The following is a 19,835-nucleotide window of genomic DNA, read 5'->3' on the forward strand; positions in this document are numbered from 1 at the left end:
ACACGTTAATTCTTTTGTTCTGGCTGGTTTATGTACTCTTTCATTTATGTGTTATTTTTAAAAAGTTGTAACTTTCTCTACAATGTAAACATAAATGTACAAACAGAAGTATGGAGCCATCGGCTACTTTCACTCTCCTGTGACAACCTATCAGCAGGGCCTTTAAAAAGTCATGAAATGGTAGCTGCAGTAGGTCCTGTGTATACGTGTGTGCGCGCGCACTTTCATCCAGTGAAGCAGGGTCATTAGGTTAAAATACAAAAATTATAGTGATCAGGTTGGTAGCTTTTATGAAGTATTTAATACAGTAAAATACAAAGCTTTTAGGAAGAAGCCTGACAGTAAGAGGTAGGTACAGTTACTGTCATTTATTTGGCAGAGAAAAAACATCCCAAAATGTTGCAGTTACTGAAAATGAAGCCTGACTGAAATCATTTTAGAAGCGCCTCTGAGAACCTGACCTGTTAGCACTTTAAATCAAGAAGCATGTTATAAATTGTCCTTACTGAGCTGAGTCTTAGCAGCAGAGTGGGCCCTGGCTCTAACACGCTCCCGGGTCGTCACTGCTGCACAGTTTACCTTACATTAACGGAAAGCTTTGGCTTTTGAATTGTGCCCTGTTGTTAAAATTGGCCATTTTAATGAGTACTTCAGGGATTGTATTTCTCAAAAAGGTACACATTCCACTTTTATTCTTAAATCAATTGACTTTACTACAGATTCTAGACTTCATGCATGTGATACAGTGAGGGTTTAGGAGAAAGTGAAGATGCTTGTCTGACCTTGACCTAAATGATAGTACTAATAACTTAGAAAGTAAGAAGTTGAGAGTATTTTATTCATGTTGCCGTTGAATATTAAGTAAATAATATGGGCTGTTCAAACATACCTCAGGATCCATGTGGATATCAGCAGGCCTAATCAGACGTGAAAGATACCAGCACCTGCTGTCTAAAGTAAGCCAGTTCTGCTCAGTTTAATCAAGTAGACATAGAACAGTGACCTGCCCCCCAAAATACCCTTTACCATGCTGATCACCGTTCCTATACTATTTCATTGAAAACGCCTAGAAATGTTCTGATTCCCCAGGAAGCAGTGTCATACAATGGGACTAATTGATGTGCTGAGCGGCCTGAAGGTGGGAAGGATGGTGGGTCATTTGTTCCAGGTAGTTATAAGAGCTCTTCAAGCACATCTGCACAGAATTCCTCTTCTCCTTTGTCCAGCCTTTGCATTTTTATTAAACCATGTTTCAGCCAAATTTAGTGTCTCATTGAAGGGCACCAGAGCATGCTTTATGTCTATTTTGTAATTCTTTTCACCATTAATATCCATCGGAATAGATTGGGTTATGCTGCAGTAAAAAAAAACAATCTCCAAATGTGTGGCTTAAAATAACAAAAGTTTATTTCTATCTCATGTAAAATCGCATAAAATGGGTTCACACGGCTCCAGGGAAGCTGGCTCCGCACCTCAGCCTGCCTTGCTCTCGAGGCACCGCCATGGTAACGGGTTTCCATGACTGCCATGCAAGGGAAGAGAGGCCTGGAGACGCAGATACCTGCACTTCAGTGCTTCACCCAGGAAGCGACACGCTTTTCTTTTACTCACACTTCAGTAGCCAGAACTTGTCACATGGTTACCTAACTTCAAAAGGTTGGAAAAATATAACCCACCCTGTATCCACAAGTAGATGAGTACTGGCTCTTGATGAACATGGGTAATAATCTGCCATACCATTCGAAATAAAACGGTCACCACTGCCAGAGGAATACATATGTTCTCAAAGTCATTTTTAGTGAAAGCTGGTGGTAGAGGTTATGGAGGTACCATGTCTTTCCAGATCACAGAATCGGAGCGACTGTACGGAAAGAGCCCTGGACACGAGGCAGGCAGCTGCACTGACTATAAACCATGTCACCATGGATGGGCCAGCCTCTCCCTCACCTCTGGTTTCTCATATGGAGAATGGTGGTCCTCATTTCTGCCACATAGAATTGTGAAGACTAATAGCCTAATGCTTGGCACAGTGCGTGGCATGTAGGCGATCCCAAATGCAGGCATTATGCCTGTTCAGGTAACATAATCTCTTTCTGTTTTATGAAGAAGATGAATTCCCAGGTTCCTCAAAATTACCATTGGCACTGCAATTATTCACATGTGCCAAGGCTGTCTCATCAGTTGGTCCTATAAAGCTTCCAGCATTCTGACCCCAGCACTGTGGCCGGCAGCGAACCAGCACCCCAAATGAGGACTTGAAACTAAATGAGCTAGTCAATGGCAAAGACACTTGAAAACTTGGAGTTTCTAATTCCAATAACTGCCTGTTTATTAGAATCAATGACATAAGGATTTATGAAATTAATTAAATTGGGGACATATCCTGAAGTTTTTAAGTAACCTTTCAGCACACCATATATCAGACTAAAAGTTTTCACTTTGTTTTCCCTGCCAAGACATGCATGGTAAATAATGCATATCCCATGTTTCACTCCTGACGTACTGGCTATTTGGCCTTTCAAAAAGTTACTGAAATGTGAATGAGAGTGACACTGTTAGAGGTATAATCTTGAGTCCGCTCTAATACCTAAAAAGTCAATTGTATCAAGCCTTCAGAATGTCCATATTACTAACAAAATACTTAGAATACATTTCTCAATTGTGATGATACTCTGTTGCACAACTGCTGCCTTAGACAGTGGTACTTACAGCCCGACACTTCGGGACACAAGCATGGGGACTTGAGCATGCTGCTGTTGGAGCGACGGGCTCCAGGCCTCGGGAGTGTCATTCGTGTCGTCTTTGTGGATGAGAGCAGCCCCTGGAGTTGTGTCGTGCACAGCGGCCCGCTGAGAAGGGCAGCCCTGTGACCCACAGCCACGGAAAATCCTCCCTGCTCAGAGGGAAGAGGAACGAGGAAGACACAGGACGGGTCCCAGAGCTGGGAAAAGGCTCCACGTAAAACTGAGTGGTTGGGTGGCGACTCGTTCCCAGCATGCCCCGTCTTCACCAAACTTGGGGCCTAGGGTAGGGGGGCGGCTCTATGGTAATAGCTGGGACTGTTATCGTGGAATTCAGCACCTTTATAACCAAGTTTGCTTAAATGTACTCAATCCCTAAGTCTTTCTTCAAGCACACTTTTAATCAGGGGACTGGTCTGCTGGCCTGTGAGAAGAGTATCACTGATAAGACCAACACCTTCACTGAACTGCATATTAGAAATGGATACTGGGGAAAAAAACTGAAGGTTTTCATTTACTGTGCATGTAATATACATGATAGAAGCTTTAAAACCTTCTGTGGAGTCCCATTGTTTAAAGCAGCTTCAGGCCCTGTTTATAACAAGTGTAGGCTCTGGGTTCCCTTTTCCACCGCTGCAAAATTAAACAAGACGGCTAAGTGGTGTTCTTTATCCCACGTGCCTCCTTCCCTTACCTTGCTCTGAAGTCTGTCTGTTCCTAGTTGATGATTCCTTCTAGAGGTTCCGTTACTCACTTAGGACCCTGGGAACTTGTGAATAATAAGGTACTTGGGAAATGAGAGGAAAGAAAAAAAAGGCCCATGGGAAAAAATGGGGACAGAAGCTCGCTGCAGGGGAGCTGCCGTCCTTCACTCACCTACCCCGGCCTCATCTGCGTTCCCCGACCTCCCCTTGTCAGCGACGGCCACGTTCCGTGTCACTGACAGGTGGGATGGTAGATGAGTGGTTCTGTTCGTGTCTTGGCCTCTGCCACTCCATTTGGAAGCTCTGTCAGCAGGCTCAGATGTAACATGTTCAACCAGAAAAGTGAAGCGGGAGAGCCAAGCCGCGCGTTGCGAGCCACAGCGAGGGAGACCTCTGCCTCTGGCCGAGGAAGGCGTATGCGAGGCCCCTCACCGGGCACTGGTGGGATTTTGGGCAAAGCAGTTCTTTCTGTGGGCCACCCTGGACATCTCACATCCGTACCAAATGAAAGTAGTAATGCCCTGCGATTGTGACAGCCCCCAAACCCTGCACTGCCATCCCTCCCCAGGGATGCAGTCCTGCCTGTAGTTAAGAACCTCTCATGAAGGGTTCATCACCACGGTACAAACTAGACAGTTGCACGGAAGGCAGGGTAGACGTCCCATGGACATGTGTGTCTTCCAGATTGGCGTCTGGGACCCGACACTGAGATGGTTGGCGTGGACCCCTTACAGACTCCATGTAATGGCTAACTTTAGATATCTTACAGTGTCAGAATATTTAAAACAAAATGATACATTACTGTAAATAATGCTTTTAATAAGCATGCCATATCTATATCCATATAAGCTTTGTCCTGGAAACAGCATATATTTTGATGATACTGTAATGACCATAGCTAATATATATTGAGCACTTAACGTGTGTTAGGTGCTGTGCTTTATACGCATTATCTCACTTAATCCTCACAACCCCTTGAGCAGGTAATAATCCCCATTCTACACCCATGGAAACGACCACTTAGAGACAGTAAGCAACTTTCCCAAGAGCTGGGGCTAGGGTTTGAGCATAGACTAACAGCAGTGCTAAGACGACCGGAGTAAATGCCTAGGACTTTGCAAGTCCCGCACAAGATGCACCCTCTGCATTTGGAAACAAGGTAAGAATTCAGCTTCAAATTAAATAAGCATCAACATAAAAATAATTAGCCAACTCTCAGCGTAACCGCTCTGAGAAGGAACATTGCTGATGGTCCAGGGTGCGAACTTCACAACCCCCTCGAGGAGTGCTGTGTCCCTGGGAAATACGGCTGGGATACGGCTGATGAGAAGATTGTCATGCTGTGCTGTGGTGCTTCTGAACAATCTTCATAACAGGACCGTATCAATGAAAAAGAATGAACCAAAGAGCATGGAGCCAGTACCGTCCAGTGTAAAAGCTACCCACCCCCACAGCTAGTGTTCCCTCCCTCTCCGGTGAGCCAGGGGCCTGCTGTTGAGGTTCTCCAGCCCCTACTCTAACTCACAGATTCCAAACCTCCCGGTAAAACTTCTACCTAGATTTTTCAACACTGGCACATAAAAACATTCTAGTTTATCTGCCATTCAGTGATTTGTTCTTTGATTACCCCCTACTACGTTTCTTCCCTCCGGCTCTAAAATTCTTCTAGCTCTGAATGGCCTGAGTATATTCATGTATTCAGGTAGACAGAAATCTCGTTCTCAGCTGCATCTTTATATATGAAAGCCAACAATACAGAGTTCTCCTGGTAGGGGATAAATATCATGGAGGGCTGACAGTTCAGTCTGTTGCGTTCCAGACACAGAGTAGAGCTTTATGTTGTTTAAGGCCCATAGATTTATATGTGAAAGAAGAAAGAGGTGTATCTCATTTTCTTTCAAGGCAGCTGGGATACAGTTTCTTGCCTTTTATTGGTCTTTCTTTGCTCTGTACCCACAAGCAATGAAGTATTATCCAGTCAGCAGCGGTGTCTGTCTCTAATCTTTGGCTATTGTCCCCTTCTTTTAACATTTGATGATGGATTTTTTTTTCTATCTTTTAGATGAAAGACTTTCGAAGTAAAATGCAATCAATATTTCCAGCAATTCCCAAGAAGCCTGAACCTGCTGTTGAGTGGGAGGAAGTATTGAAATCCAAATGAGATGAGCATGGTGGATGAATTCCAAAAGGATTGTTCCAGAAAGGGTGGCTTTGGAGAAGCCCAACAGCAAAGGGACACATTGATTTCTCCTCAGGAAGATGTGCAGATTGTTGTCTGAACCCACAGGATGGGTGACGTTCAGTGTCTTCACCGGTGGCCAACCATCTTTTTGTGTGCTTTATTTTGAAATGCACGTGGGCGCGCGCGTGCGGTGTTGGGGGAAGGGTAAAGTTTTCCCAAAGTTAGGAAGACTGTTTAAAAATAATTATATGGATAACTTCTCTGTGTGGAGGAGATCCCCAGGGAGATACTTCTGTTTATGATTAAAACCAAGTTTTATACCTGAAAAAATTTATAATACCCTACAATGGAAAATCTTTATAAACAGACTCCTAACAGCAGCAGTACCTCAGTGTGTCTAAATTAAATGAATTTCAGCAGCCTTTCTTGTCAGTATGTGACTGTCAGAACCTGAGAGACTTGCTCCTATGAGGCCGACTCCAAAGTGACAGGCCAGTGGGCAAATCCCGTACATCAGACGTCGGGTGCGGCTCTGCTGCCTTTGATTTCCACGTGCCAGTTAGCTACCTGATAACCTCGCCTTCAGGTCCTGCAAATTCTTAGACTAGAAGCCAGTAACAGATTATGATAACTTGAAAAGGTATAGTTATGCTAAAATAAGAATCATGGATATAACATGTACTATTTTGAGAAATTGCTTCTGGGTCCCTAAACAGTGACTGACAGTTTGTAGTTTTGTCTGTTGTCAACATACAAATAGCCCTGTTGTCACCTATGTTAACACATATTTTTTAACCAGGAAGTTACTTGAGTACTGTCTCAATATTACGTATTTAGTACCGCCTTGCTGATGAAACTGCTACTGGTAAATCCTTAGATACACACCCAAACCTATCCTGTCCTCCATGAGCTCTTACAGAAAACACAGAATAATGTCTACATGCAATTATTTTTACTGAGACTTAAAATTTTTCAAGAAAAATACCTTAATATGTTAGTGTGTTCAGAAAAATAACCTCTCATTGAATATCAATTGTGCAATTTCTTTGTAATTGCTTAGGCCCTAATTAGCAATCAGGCTTAATAAAGTTTATTTGAAATTACTCTATTATAATGAAACCTTTCAGTTCTAAGGAAATTTTTAAATGAAATGTCAAGTGCATAACGTTAACATTTTTCTCTGGACCACATTACCCTGTTAAAACTGTTGTGTTGTTAATTAATTCAATAGGTATAATCAGCGTCTGGGTTTCATGTGTAACCTGTTAAAAATCCAAGACTAAATGGAAACACTTGTGAAGTTTATCAGGGATGTGGAGCCCAAAACTCTTCACCCATTTTTGACTTTTAACTAAATTCCTGCTAAGAAAAGATTTCTAGCTGTTGCTTCACAACCCCCTTGAGAGCTTCCCAGGTGAAATCTGAAACCAGCCCCCTTACTAGGAGGGCAGGGAGAGACCAAAGAAAGAGGCAGGCCCTCCAGGTTGGTAGGTGGCAGGTTCGCTGATCAAAGAAACTTGATTAGGAGGCTTGTCTTGAGCGGCTGCAAGACAATAGTTGCCCACACCCGCCCTCCAATTCTTATTTAGAGCCCCTTTCTGGTCAGTCACGTACACCATCCAGATAGTCCCAACACCACATTTCTACCTCACCTCAAGGCTGTGTCCTTCGGGCAGTTTCTGGGAGCCACAAGGGCAAGTGGAATGCACATTTCAGGGACGGGGAGCCCCCAGTGGCCCGGATCCAGCTCTCAGGTCACTCAGTGGTCATGCCTTCTTGATGACCTCCCCCAAACTAGCCTTTGAATGAAATAAAGGACAGAAATGCAGGAGCAAATTGAGTAGGTTTTTGTCCATATTGTTAGTCTGAGTCTAGGATCCCCGTAGTAGATAAGAGTGGGAGCTACCTAAAACTATTTACAACTGGAACCTCGATTTTTATTTCTCTTAGATGGAGAATAACTGAATTTTTAAAAGCCCTCCACTGGGTAGGAGAAAATGAGAATTTCTAGCTTCCCTGGGATAAAAAAAAGGAAATATCATTATTAACCATAAATCTATTTAATAGATTCCTGCCTCATAAGCTCCTTGAGGGCAGGGACTCCTATCCGGCACTGGAAACTTGTGCCAGCCCCCCTGCAGGGGCTGACGGCAGCCAGACCCTAGGAAGAAGCCAGGGCCTGGTGGGCGCACTCTGTGCTGGCACGTGGGAGGCCTGAACCTGAATACATGCTGTGTGGCGGGTCTGCTTACAAAACCCTTTCCACAAGTGTCTGTTGTCCCCGAGGGATGGCAGGGGACTCACATAACAATGCTCGTGAGTCACCTGCTGAGGGCAGGTTGACAGGGACAGAGTCCCTAGAAAAGGTACTAAGCATAGGCTCCTGTGGCATTTTAAAAGCAAAAATAAAGTAACAAAGATGAAAATTGGAAAGAAAAATCAATGTGACTAAAGTGGTATTTTTCCATACTCAAAACTCAGATATCAGAAGATTTAGTCATTTGTCTATTCCTTTTATGCCAGAAGCATATTGTTAAATTGGTTAATGGAAAGAAAAACGTTTTAACAGATAATGTTATTCTTTCTGTGAAGCACCATCTGCGTATTGAGTTCTGAATGTTTCTGGATATGGAAGAGAGGAAATGTTATGGAATTTCAAGTTTGCCTTCTTTGCTGTCTTTATCTTGGGTAGAGTATGACAAACATAATCACATTTATCTCCTGGAGCATAAAGAGTTTTAATCACCCTATTAACCAGGATGACATTTTTCACAGACTTAAAAAGGAATAGAACAGACATTATCTCCCCATAAGCAATCCATTTCATGGAGGCTGAGCACTAGAAAAATTTTAAAGGCTGGATAACACAAGCCATTTCCATTCCATGTGTAAGCCAACATTAAGGCAGCTTTCAGTAAGTAAGAATGTTGCTTACAGCAGTTGAGCATTAAGCTTTACATTTAGAAACTCAGCCCCCAAAAGAGCGGGTAGGGAAAGCAATATAGAGCAAACTCAGTGGGCGGAGAGGGGCGACTTCCAAGGCCTGGGGATTTATTCAAGAAAAAAACATATTCTTGTAAGTTATTGCTGCCCTGTAAAAATGTATCCATGGGCTGGTGTTATTTGTAGTCAAGAAAATGCAGTTTCTGAACAGCCTGGGAATGAAAAATAGGGCACGGGAACTGCCCAAAAAGATGCCTAGTAGCCTATCTCCACAAGAAACATTGGATCCTAACGACACGAAGGCGAGTGAGCTAGAGGCCCAGCAGAGCTGAGGCACAACCACAGGTGACCACCTCCGTCGTCGACACCAGCTGACGTTGGGGAAAACAACCTTTCTTTACCTGCTCAGTCAAAAGGTGGCACTTGATCTCCTCGCCTGTCATACATTCTGCTTAATTTCATGGATAGTGTGGGACTCAACTTGCAAATTAATGATTGCAACCTAAGGGGAGAATATAAGAAATTAAGGGGTGGGGGAAGCCCACTGGGACAAAAGTAATTAAAATCCACTGAATTTAGCTATTTCACTTGGGGCAAAACTTAATCTCCTAGGTTTGGTTTATGGAGAACGTTGTATATTTTCATGCATCTTCTCTAAAAGTAAAACTGTTAAGTACAAATGAAAATCAGTTAAAAAAATTTCTCATGACAGGGATTAAGATACATATTTTTATAGTATTTTACATGTTCAAGTGAGATGTTTTTCCTTTCTGCCAAGAGTCACTGAATAACGTCAAGTGTTTGGGTGTCTGTATTGGTGTCACCAGGACTCATTATCAAAGGCTGTGATTTTGTGAGTCTGGAAGAAGAGGAAAGCATCTCTTGCAAGCAGTAACATTCATCTATAAAATGAAGTGAGGCTGTTGGCAAATGTCTGATGGCAGGTAACTCAGTTTTGGAGAAAATGAGAATAGCAGTTACCAAGAAACACAAGTAGTTTCAACTTTTCTGCCTAAGCATTCGCGGAAGGATTCAGGACCTTAATTTGTATTTCTTATATAAGCTGGGTTAGGCTCTGCCTCATTATCACTTGGTGAGGCATAATTACTTACTAAAAAAAGAAAACAATAGTAAAAAAAAAATAAGTGGAAGAGTCTATAAATGTTCATAATGACAGAAGGAGGAAGCCATTCTTAATGGACTTTTCCTGAGACGCTAACTCAGGCAAACTGAGGAAATTTGGGGCATTTATGGAACACCCACTACCTGCTTGTTTGAAAACACTCTCCAAACTCATCTTCACGCTGCCCCTGATGCCCGGGCTCAGCGTGGGGCTCCAGGTCTGCAGCCTGGCAGACATGCTCCGAGGGGGCTGCCTGGAAAGAGAGGCTCAGGCCACAGACCCGTGTCTCCAGCACACATGGCCTGCTGTCTAAAAGGAGAACGTTGACAGAGGTGAGTATGAAAGAAAGCCTGGACTTGACAGTTCCTACCGACTTGTGCCAAACTCGGCAGAACTCCTTTGCTCTGCCAACCTGGATAATGGAAATGTGCTTATTTTCATTTTACTTCTGCTGGTTGTCTTCTCCAACTGTCTTTGCAGTAGGGGCTGGATCCTTCTGGCTCCTACAGTGAGCGAAGCCTAGTGGTAGACATCCTGGTCTGGAAACCCCGTGGGGCTTCCATCCCCTTTGCCTTCCATCTCCCTTTAGTCCACAGTGACTCAGCTACTTAGAGACCTTTCAGCTGTGATACAGGTGACGGAGCGAAGAAAACTCGAGTGTAGTACTCGAGTGTAGTAAATCTCACGCAATGCTAAAATAAGACCTCTTGTCAAAGATAAGAATGATTGAGGAAACCCTTTGCTCTGAGCTTGCTTGTGGGCCAGCCCTGGTCCTCTTTTCATAGATTTTATTACAAATGACTGGAGTGAAATATCTGTGGAAGCAGCACATTATCAAGTCTACAGACCCTTTGGTGCAACACAGTAAGTGACAGGGACAGCTCCGTTCTGGCAGTCCGGATGCATGGAGGTGAGATCATGGCAGCGTATCCAGGTTTATCCAGAGCAAGGGGCAGGTGCCACTCCAACCTGCAAGATGGGCTCCGGCTGAACAAATCTCCCCTACAAAGATGTTCCCGTGGGAATTGTCCAAATGCGACGTCTCTGGCATGTCTACAAGTAATGAGCTGGGGTGGAATCCATATTCTTCAAGGAGTACATACGTTTGCTTAAACTCCTCAATATTTCAAATATTACTGAAGGAGTAGGGAGTGAGGGGTCGGGTGAGCCGGAGGGAAACACCTGCATCCCTGAATGAAGTGGCCATTCACCCTTACGCGGTTTCTTCCGGTTCAGGACTAAGCCCATAATAAGCCCTTAGTAAATATAGGAAGGAAGGAAGGAAGGGAGGGAGGGAGGAAAGGAAGGGGAAGGGAGGGACTTTCTCACCGGGAGAGGGTCCAAGCATGTGTCCCGACCACACGTCCAGCTTCTGATAAAGCTGACATGTGCCTTCCTGCCCACGCTGACCACATTTACCTCAGCCACCAACACTGAAGAAAATAAAAGTCACAACGGAATGATGACAAATTAGTTTCTGAGATGGATCCTGGGTTCTTGCAGGGGGTCCCAACTCCTAGTCCTATGACCAGAGAGTCCAAAAATGAAAATGAAAAGCAAGATTGCAAGGCATTCACCAACTCTGACCCGCTGAGCAGGAAGAAACAGATAAGACGAAGATCCATTGAAACAAATATTACTCAGGGCAGCCTTGTGTCCGGCCAAGGAGAAGGTGGCAGTCTCGCCGTGTAGGACCTGGTCAGGATCCCAAATGGGGCCACATTCTCTAAAAACAAAAGACCTAAAAAAAAAAAAATCCCTGCCACTTCTCGCTTCATTTTAGAAGCCCCACTCTCTTCCCATTGGTTGTATTGACAATACCATCTGGGAGTACGGCTCCTGCCTCATCTGGAGAGTTTTATTTTGTAGCTGGAGAGCCTGAGCTGAAGTTCCATTTTGAGAGATTGGAGGAGGAGGGCTGGGCTCAGGTCGCCGGAACATGGAGCTGTTCATTGAAGAAATTAGACAGAAACCAACCCACCATCCACTTCCCGGTGAACCTAATTTGCCCTAGAAAGAAGTCCAATAATTCTACCCAATTTGTGCCTTTGATGTAAGCTTCAGCATTCTAGCTGACTTTTTCACTAGTCACTAAATCATTTTGAGCTGAGTGCCATCACACATTAATTACATAGCATGACGGACCCTCAGGTCACTTAGTTTTCCTGAGTTGTGTCCGCCGGGAGACAGCGGGAGTTATTTAGAAAAGTTCGGGCTGGCAGGTTAATATCATCCCTTCTGGTATCAATGTGTGACGCCCCACTCCGTGCCTGGGCTTTAAGAACCAAAATTAAAAACAGCTCTCTTTAAATACACAGCAGGCTGAGCGTCTAATAGGCCCTGAGCCGTCCGTCCTGCCCAGGTGCAATGACTTTTTGCTCTGTGGTTCCTGTTTTCTAAATCACTCGCTCGGTGGCCCAAGAGCTAAGCCATCCCATGGTCACATCCAGTGGAGGTCAGTGACACGGCAGGCCTGGAGGCAGACCCTTCTCCAAGATAGCAGCCCCCCCTGTAAGGACAGTGATCGACTTCTGAGTTCAGTGGAGTCCCACAAGGCGTGTCTCTAAGTGCCTGTGTGTGTTTGGTCTTCCCGAGAAAAACATTCCTCAGAACATCTGGTGACTTCAGGGGCACCCTGGCTAAATCCAAGGCACCTCCAGTGGGCAAGGACCACACACGCTCCCCACCCTGAGCTGTCCCCCTCTCCTCTCCATTCCCCTCTTTGTTTTATTGCAAGGTTGCCCTAAGACGACGCCCCACCTGCCTCCTGCCCTCTGTCTTCAGCCTCACCTAGGCTTTCTCCATCTCCTATCTCCCATGTCCTCCCCCTCCTCCTCCAGGAACACCTGGAAAAGCAAGGCGTGAGTGAGATCCTATTTATAAGCAAAGGAACATTTCCTCCAACCTGGCGGAGGTCTTGCCAGCCTCTCAGCTGACAGAAGGTCAAGGCTGGGGGCTCAGCATCCTTGGGTTTGGGTGACTTCTCATTCTCCCTGGGTGGTCTGCAGCAAACCTCTTCGGGTGTCCTCCAAGTGTCACTTGGGTGGCTCCTCCCCCAGGACCAGCTCTAGCTCTCCCAAAGGAGACTCACGTGAGCAACATAGTGGCAGCTTAGATTAGCCTTGGCTTTTTTCCTTTTCCTTTCAGAACAAGGGCCTGTTGATGAGTGATTCTGCAAGCCTCTTTATCTGTTCTGGGGTCCCCCGCATGGCCCGTGGACTCTGCCCGGTGCCCTTTCCTCAGCTAGGAGCATCCCTTCTGGCTCCGGGGGAGTCATTTCCCAAACCTTGCGCTAGTTCATGGTGAGTTAAGAATCTCTGTTCAGTACTACGACACGCTAATATACATTTTCTTTACAGCTAAAACTCCTTTACGAGAAAACCATTATAAACGTTTGTTAAAATTCTTCACAATCACGCAGCACACCCTCCCTGAGGGGGTTTCCACGGGTTGCTGGTAGCAGGAGGCGAGATCTGAGTCCCTCCGCCGCCAGCTCTCCCTGGCCTGGCCCTGCCCTGCAAGCGCCCTCCGGCCTCCCAGCCTCGACCCCCTAACCCGGCCCCCCCACTTGCTGTTCAGATTACTTCGGGCAAACGGCCCATGCAGACCCACTGTCTCCTTCTCTCAGATGGGTACAGGAAGAGCTCCCTTGTCACCATGCTGTTGGGACAGTTATAAGTATGTAGTGCCTAACACAGCAGCTAGCTGCTGAGACCCCTAGTGTTCCGGGCACGCTGGACTCAGTGCTGGTGAGTTTGCACTGAGTAACCCCCAAATGCTCCCCCTACAGCACACTCTGCTCACCCATCGGGCAGGCTCCTCCCAGTGCTTGGGTCTCCAGATCTTACCCACCTTCCACCTGTCACCCAGCAGGTGGGACACCCCTCGGGCTTGGGCTCCAGAGGCCACATTTGCTGGTGAGTTGGGGACAGTCCCTACTTCTGCCCTAGCACACCCTTGAGCCCTCAGGGACCACTGGGCATCTAAAGGGGGGGCAGAGGAAGGCTCAGATGCCCCAGCTTGGAGTGAACAAGGCCTGTGGGTTCACCCCAGTGGGGAAAGGCAGGCCCTGTGCCCCCCAGCACTCTGCCTGCACCCGTGGGTGTCAGACCTCAGCCGGAGCCAGGATCACCCAAGCGCTTGTGAGAACACAGGGCCCGGCCCCAGCCCAGAGCTTCCGGTTCAGGGGTCTGGGGTGGGGCCTGAGAACTTGCATGTCCAAGTTCGGGGATGTAGATGCTGGCTGCTGGCTCAGGGCGCAGTCTGAGCACCATGGCCCTCTCCTGTGCCTACTCTGCTGCTAGCGCTCCCAACTGACGGCGTCACGGGAAGTGTCTTAGCTAATCGTCCACTTGCTACCACAGCCAACGTCCTCGGGCTTCTGTGAAAGCTGCCATTCCCCTTTTCCTGCTTCTCACACATCCCAGGCGACTGTGATCACTGGACTGAGGACACCAATCCATCGCTGTCACCCTCCCAGCCCCGACTCTGCCCCTTCCCATCTGTTGTCACCTGGTTCACTTTCTTGGGCAGAATCCTTCCTCTTATCCAGGCAGCCAGCGCTTAACGAGCACTGCCATTCTCTGCGACCCTGGGGGTGGGGGTGGGGCAGGGGGCGAGCACAAATGCCGGACACATTAGAGACAACTCAGAGCCCCAGGGACCCCGCAGGGACGCGTTCAGAAATGAGCAGCGAGCACTTAGAAGTGTCTGACACGTCTCAGTGCCCACGTTGCTTACGGTGCAACTGGGGCGGGAGACAAAGTCAGAGAGATGGCAGCACAGACGGGTGCTGACCCGAAGGAGGGGCCCTTCCCTGCAGACGTGTCTGAGAGAAGGACCGGCAGGGGCAGGAGAAAGTGGACCTTGGGAGATGGAAGGAGGAGGAGCTGGGGACGGGAGGCGGGGAAAGGCCTGCTGCTGGAGGCTGGGAGCTGAGGCCCGCCGGTTGAGAGGGGGAAGCGAGTCCGTTTACAAAAAGCCTTGGCTGCAGAGGAGAAGTTGGGATTTTGCCTATAAGCAACGGGAAGCCCATGAAGCTTTCTGAGCTTGTGCCCTTATGAAGTTGATATTTCCTTTCCATCATTCATTCATCGAAAGCACAATTATTAAGTGCCTGGTGGGCGCTCGGTGGGTCCATGACAATGATTAGAGTTGCTCCTTTAATCGCTCCCAATGTACTGCGGGGGAAGAGGGGAGATACTTTGTCTGGAGAATGGATTGGAAGGAGGGACCACGGTCGGCATTGGGGAGGCACCTGCCTCAGGTGGCCAGCAGGAGGCGGCAGAGCCCAAACTCCAATGATCAGACGGCTGAGCCCTGTGGTCCCCCTTAGAGCTGTGACGCTCAGAGTGTGGATTGTGAATTGCACTTTCATAGAGCTCATTGACGCTAACTTTTCTCTTTTTAAGAGAGAAAGTGAGAGGGAATTGGCAGAACTGTAGGTGAGACCTACTTAGGGAGGGACAGTCCCTGATCCAAACGCCGGCATGACTCGTTGTATTGCGCTCCACTTGACTGTGCTTCACAGATGTGTTTTTAAACAAAGTGAAGGCAAAAGATGATGACTTGCTTTATTTCGATCCTTGATTTATTGCGGCGGGCTGCAGTTGAACCTGCAACGCCGCCGAGGTGTGCCTGTAATAATAAGAATGGCCACTGTTCTGAAGACTCGCATATATGAACTCATCTAATCCTCACAACAGCCCCGGAGACAGAGGACACCGAGGCATGGAGACGTTAAGGCACTTTCCGCAAGGTCGCACATCTAGTAAATGTCACAGAGTGATTCGAATGCGTGTCTGACCTACAGAGCCTCCCCTCCCCCCATTCGCCCAGGCAGCAGACCAGGAGGGAAAGACAGTGTCGGAAAAGGGCCAGGAGGGCAGTTTCCAGGCTCTCGGCCTCACGTGCAAAGGCGCTGGCTCAGTGACTAGATGGCCATCGGCTGTCACCAGTTGGCCATTAGCTACTATTGTTTTGCATATAACTGCTGGAGCTGCTTGTCATGGATGGTGCAGATCCTGCCAATTCTACTTCCTGTGTCTCACCGGGCCGCCAGGGACTCCGGTGCAGGAAGACCCCTTGTTGGGCTATTGACAGATGTTTGCTTCTCATGTCTCAACCAGCCGGCGTCAAGAATATACTATAGTGGTAGGAACCCTCTATCTGTGGCTCCTTTTGTTGTTGTTCCTTTTCGGCCTCCCTGAATCCTGCGTTCATCTGCCGGGAGCTAAGCCCCAGCATGACAGACAATCTCAGCCTTAAATCAGCGTCTGGGACAGAAGTCACATGGAGGCCGACATACCAAACGTCCGCGTAAAGGTCTATGCGAAAGGTAGAAGTCAAGCTAGCAGGTTGGTAAGTGAAATGTTTGGTCTCCTCTCTTGACAAGAACAGCTTCACAGCTGTCTGGAAACCTGATCAGATGTAGCATGCTGACTCCTCAAAGATCCCGCAGGACATGGCGGGTGCAGGGTGGGGTGGCCGCAGACCCATGCTGGCCCTTTCTCTTCCCTCAGCCCCGGCTCCACCTGGAGCTCCAAGGGCCTTGCTTGCACACGCCTGTGGACACCCAGCCGACAGTCCAAGTGTCCCTTGGCACCCCAGTAACCTCCCCTTGCTACTTCTGGGGCCCCGGGGTATGAACAGAAGCAGGGTAGGCCTCTCTGGAGAAGGCTGACCAGGCAGGAGGCCAGGGCCAGGCAGGTCCCCTTGTGCCTCCCACATACCCCACTCCAAGGCCAGGCCCTTCCCGGCTGTGCACTGTCCTGTTGTGCCTGCCCCTCTAGCCTCAGGCTGCAGAGCTGGACCCTCCTGTCACCTTCCTCAGAGGCTCTTAGAGCTGTCACCAAGTGAACACAGTACCGGAGACACATTGATGTCCCTTGGAGAGCTAACACACTGCTTGTGACGTTGTTTTCTTTCCTCGGATAATGACACTTCAGCAAGACTTCATGTTTCCATCCTTGCTTTAGCGACCAGAAAGCTCGGAACGAAGTTTAGCCTGGAGCCATAGCAATTGTGTCGCCCTCTTAGCTTCCTCCTCTTTTGGCATGAGTTTTCAATTTTCTCTTCCCATTTTAGCAACCTTGTTGTGCATGTCTTTTATTGGAAGCTGCCTCAAATCCTTTTTAGAAGCTGACAGGGTATAAATTATAAATAGAAATAAATACGGCTGAAATCTTCCCAGTGTCGCTTTCTTAGTTCTGGAGTTCTCTGAAGTCCTGACTTGGCGTTTGTGATAAATTCAGCACAGAACATTTTATGCACCGACACATTTTAAAATTTCTGTTTGGGTAAAAGATCCTGGGTTGCTGTAATCCTGGACTGACAACTGAAAACTTTCAAGGGAAAAGTCTGTAAACATTGCTTCTTCCTGCAGTGGCTGCTTGCAACACCTCTCTTAAGCCCAAATAAGTATTGTTTAAAATTTGGGGTTTATTCTTAGCTAACTAGGAATAGCTAAAGTGGGACATTGGGAAAAAGAGAGTCACTTCTGCTCAGAGAAACACAGTCTTGGGGAATTTATGCTTTACAGAAGGTTCAGGTGCCATTCCTTTCTGTCATGAGAGGGACCAGAGGAAGGCGGATGTCCTGGTTGAGAGGGAGCTGAGAGGTAAATAAGGCTCCCCCTGTGACTAACTCTGCAGAGTTCTGGCGCTTCCTGAGCCGAGGCCCCCGGGCTACCCAGTGTCAGGGCAAAGGCACCTTCTGACCTAAGGCTGGGGGAGAGGGAGGGACCAATGGGCCTTTGTTACAATGCTTTCATTTTTTAAAATCTTCTCCAATGAGATTAGGTACTTTACCATTTAATGCTCTCATTATTTAGTAGTTGTAATAGAAAGGAAAGGAAAGGAATGGAAAAGTTGTTCAAAAGAAGCAGTAAATGCGCACGCGCGCGTGCACACACACACACACATGCACACACACTCACACACACTCACCACCCCTATCTCATCTGGCGCCTTTCAGCCCCCCTGGCTGCCCTGTGTCATGTCCCCACCACCACCCACCACCCAGAGGAAAGCCTAGTGCTTACGGGTCATGCACAATCTTTGTTCTAACTTCTCTTCCTTCAACTCGGCCCTGCCTTGACCCTCTACAGCCCTGGGGACGCTTTTCTCATTAACCATCCTCTCTGAACACTGTGTTGGAAGTAAGATCCTCTCCCTCGGCCACAAGTTTGTTCGGCAGTGATCCTGGTCACCCACCTGCTTGTGTCCCCTTCCCCCACTTCATGCCGCCTCCCACCAAGCCCACCTGGGCTCACTTCCCTCATCTCCTGGGCCACATGAGCAAAGCACCTGCCACTTGCAGAGGCAACAGGTCCTAAGTGCTGGTCAGATTTTGAGGGAGGAATAACCTTCTTAAAAAGAAACTTACAAAACCAAATTTATAAAGTGCTGGCAAAAGTCACGGCTCCAGAAAGGTTGGCTATGTGGCATTATTCTCAAGGTGAGCAGTGTCGTCAAAACCATATATATATGCCTCTATTTGCATGCAGTTTTCACTGGGTGCTGAGGTTTGGGTGATTTTTTTAAACTTTTATACTCTTCTGTGCTGTCTGATTTTTTTTTTCTTCTAACTGTAAAAAGTGATGGAGCATTTAAAAAAATGTTTCGAGAATAAAAAACCACTGCCTACCATATATGGTTGATGCAAACCCCCAAGCAGCCCCCATTCCAGTCATTCCTGGGGAAGGAGAATGCCCTGACTGCCTCTCCAGGATCACGGCCCCACTTCCGGAAGCGGCCCCCACACTGGCTCACACGCGCCCTGGCTGCTCAGATTCGATTCGATCACCAAGATGTTCCCTCTGGACTCTCCTGCCCACCCCAGCATGCCAGTATGTGTTGCACAGTGTTCCCCCGGAAGACATGTTGAAGTCCTAACCCATGTACCTGGGAATGTGACCTTATCTGGAAACAGGGACTTTGTGGGATGTAATCAAATGACTGGTGTCCTTATCGGCTGAGAAGAGACACAGGCCCACAAAGGGAAGACAGACACGTGACCACGGAGGCAGAGATTGCAGTGACATGTTTATGAGCCAAGGACACCAAGGAATTCTGGGACACCAGAAGCTAAGGGACAGGCATGTCACAGATTCTCCCCAGGATCCTGCAGAGGGAGTGTGGCCCCTGCTGACACCAGGACTTTGGACTGCCGGCCTCCAGAATAAATCTCTCTGAGAGAGAAGACATTTCTGTTGTCCGAAGCCATCCCAGGAAACTGATACAATGGCCTTGTTTGCTCCACACCCACCTGCTGAGCCAGAGCTGCTCCCCATTGTCCCGTTGTCCTTGAAGGCCCCTGTGCTGCGGCCCCCATCCCAGGGGGCTGCGGGCGGCATTGCGTGTTGGCCCGGCTCTCCCTCTCGCAATGAGCCGGCTCCTGGGGGCCTTGGGTCCGTGTTTTTGCTTCTCTTCCTCCGACCCCCCCATGACTCAGCACCTAGTAGACACCGGGCAAAGGGCAGCCGACCCCATCTGGGGGACCCGTGGGACGTGGAGGTCGGCCTGGCCCGCTCTCCCGCGATGCGCCACGAGGCTCTTCCCGTCCACGATCATCTGCTGCCACCTCCCCCACCCCCGTCTCCGTGTCCTCGAGGACCGCGTGGAGCCTGCGGGCGGGACGGGACGGCCGGCAGGCAGGAGGCTGCGCTGCACGCTTCTCCCAGCAGAGGGCGGCCGAGCCCCGGCCCGCGGCCGCGGCTGATGGCTCCGTGCGCGGCGCCGCGCCCCGGCCGTGCTCGCGCGGGGTCGGACGCGGATCTCGGCGGCCGGGTGTCCAGGCCCGACCCGCGCTGGGCTGGGCGGATGGGAACACGAGTCTCCGGGCGCGGTCACCGCGGCTCGAGCTGGCGGCAGCTAGAGGCGGGCACCCCCCACGGGCTCCCGCTCCCCAGCCTCGCTTTCTGGTCCACGAAATGGGCGGGATGAGCCCTCGTAGCCCGGAGATCCCCCCCGAGCGTCGCCGTTCCTTCTTCCGCCTCCATTCCCTAGACCCAGACCATCCAGGGCTCCGGGCACCCACCAGGCTCCTCTCAGACGCCCTTCGAGTCCTAGAGGCATGGTCACTGCCAGGGGCTCACCCGCCCATGTCCACGGGACGCGTCCGCCGGCCCCTTCTTTTCCTCC

At 48.5% G+C, this 19,835-nt stretch overlaps 2 protein-coding genes across 2 annotated transcripts in view; both read left to right on the top strand.

Moving 5' to 3' along the window:
• LOC109383580 (L-lactate dehydrogenase A-like 6B) overlaps positions 1–2,870 on the top strand; it is a 9,109-nt gene extending 6,239 nt beyond the window's left edge. Inside the window, exon 2 of the mRNA XM_019644158.1 lies at positions 2,696–2,870. Within this exon, the coding sequence (XP_019499703.1) occupies positions 2,696–2,870 (175 nt within the window). The remainder of the gene's footprint in view (positions 1–2,695) is intronic.
• The window catches only part of TMEM242 (transmembrane protein 242), a 27,057-nt gene extending 20,311 nt beyond the window's left edge, over positions 1–6,746 (top strand). The window contains exon 4 of the mRNA XM_019644198.1: positions 5,508–6,746. Coding sequence (XP_019499743.1) covers positions 5,508–5,606 — 99 coding nt within the window. The 3' untranslated portion in view covers positions 5,607–6,746. The remainder of the gene's footprint in view (positions 1–5,507) is intronic.
• The last annotated feature ends 13,089 nt before the right edge of the window (positions 6,747–19,835 follow it).

The sequence above is a fragment of the Hipposideros armiger genome, unplaced genomic scaffold, assembly GCF_001890085.2.
Source record: "Hipposideros armiger isolate ML-2016 unplaced genomic scaffold, ASM189008v1 scaffold_86, whole genome shotgun sequence".
Classification (NCBI taxonomy): domain Eukaryota; kingdom Metazoa; phylum Chordata; class Mammalia; order Chiroptera; family Hipposideridae; genus Hipposideros; species Hipposideros armiger.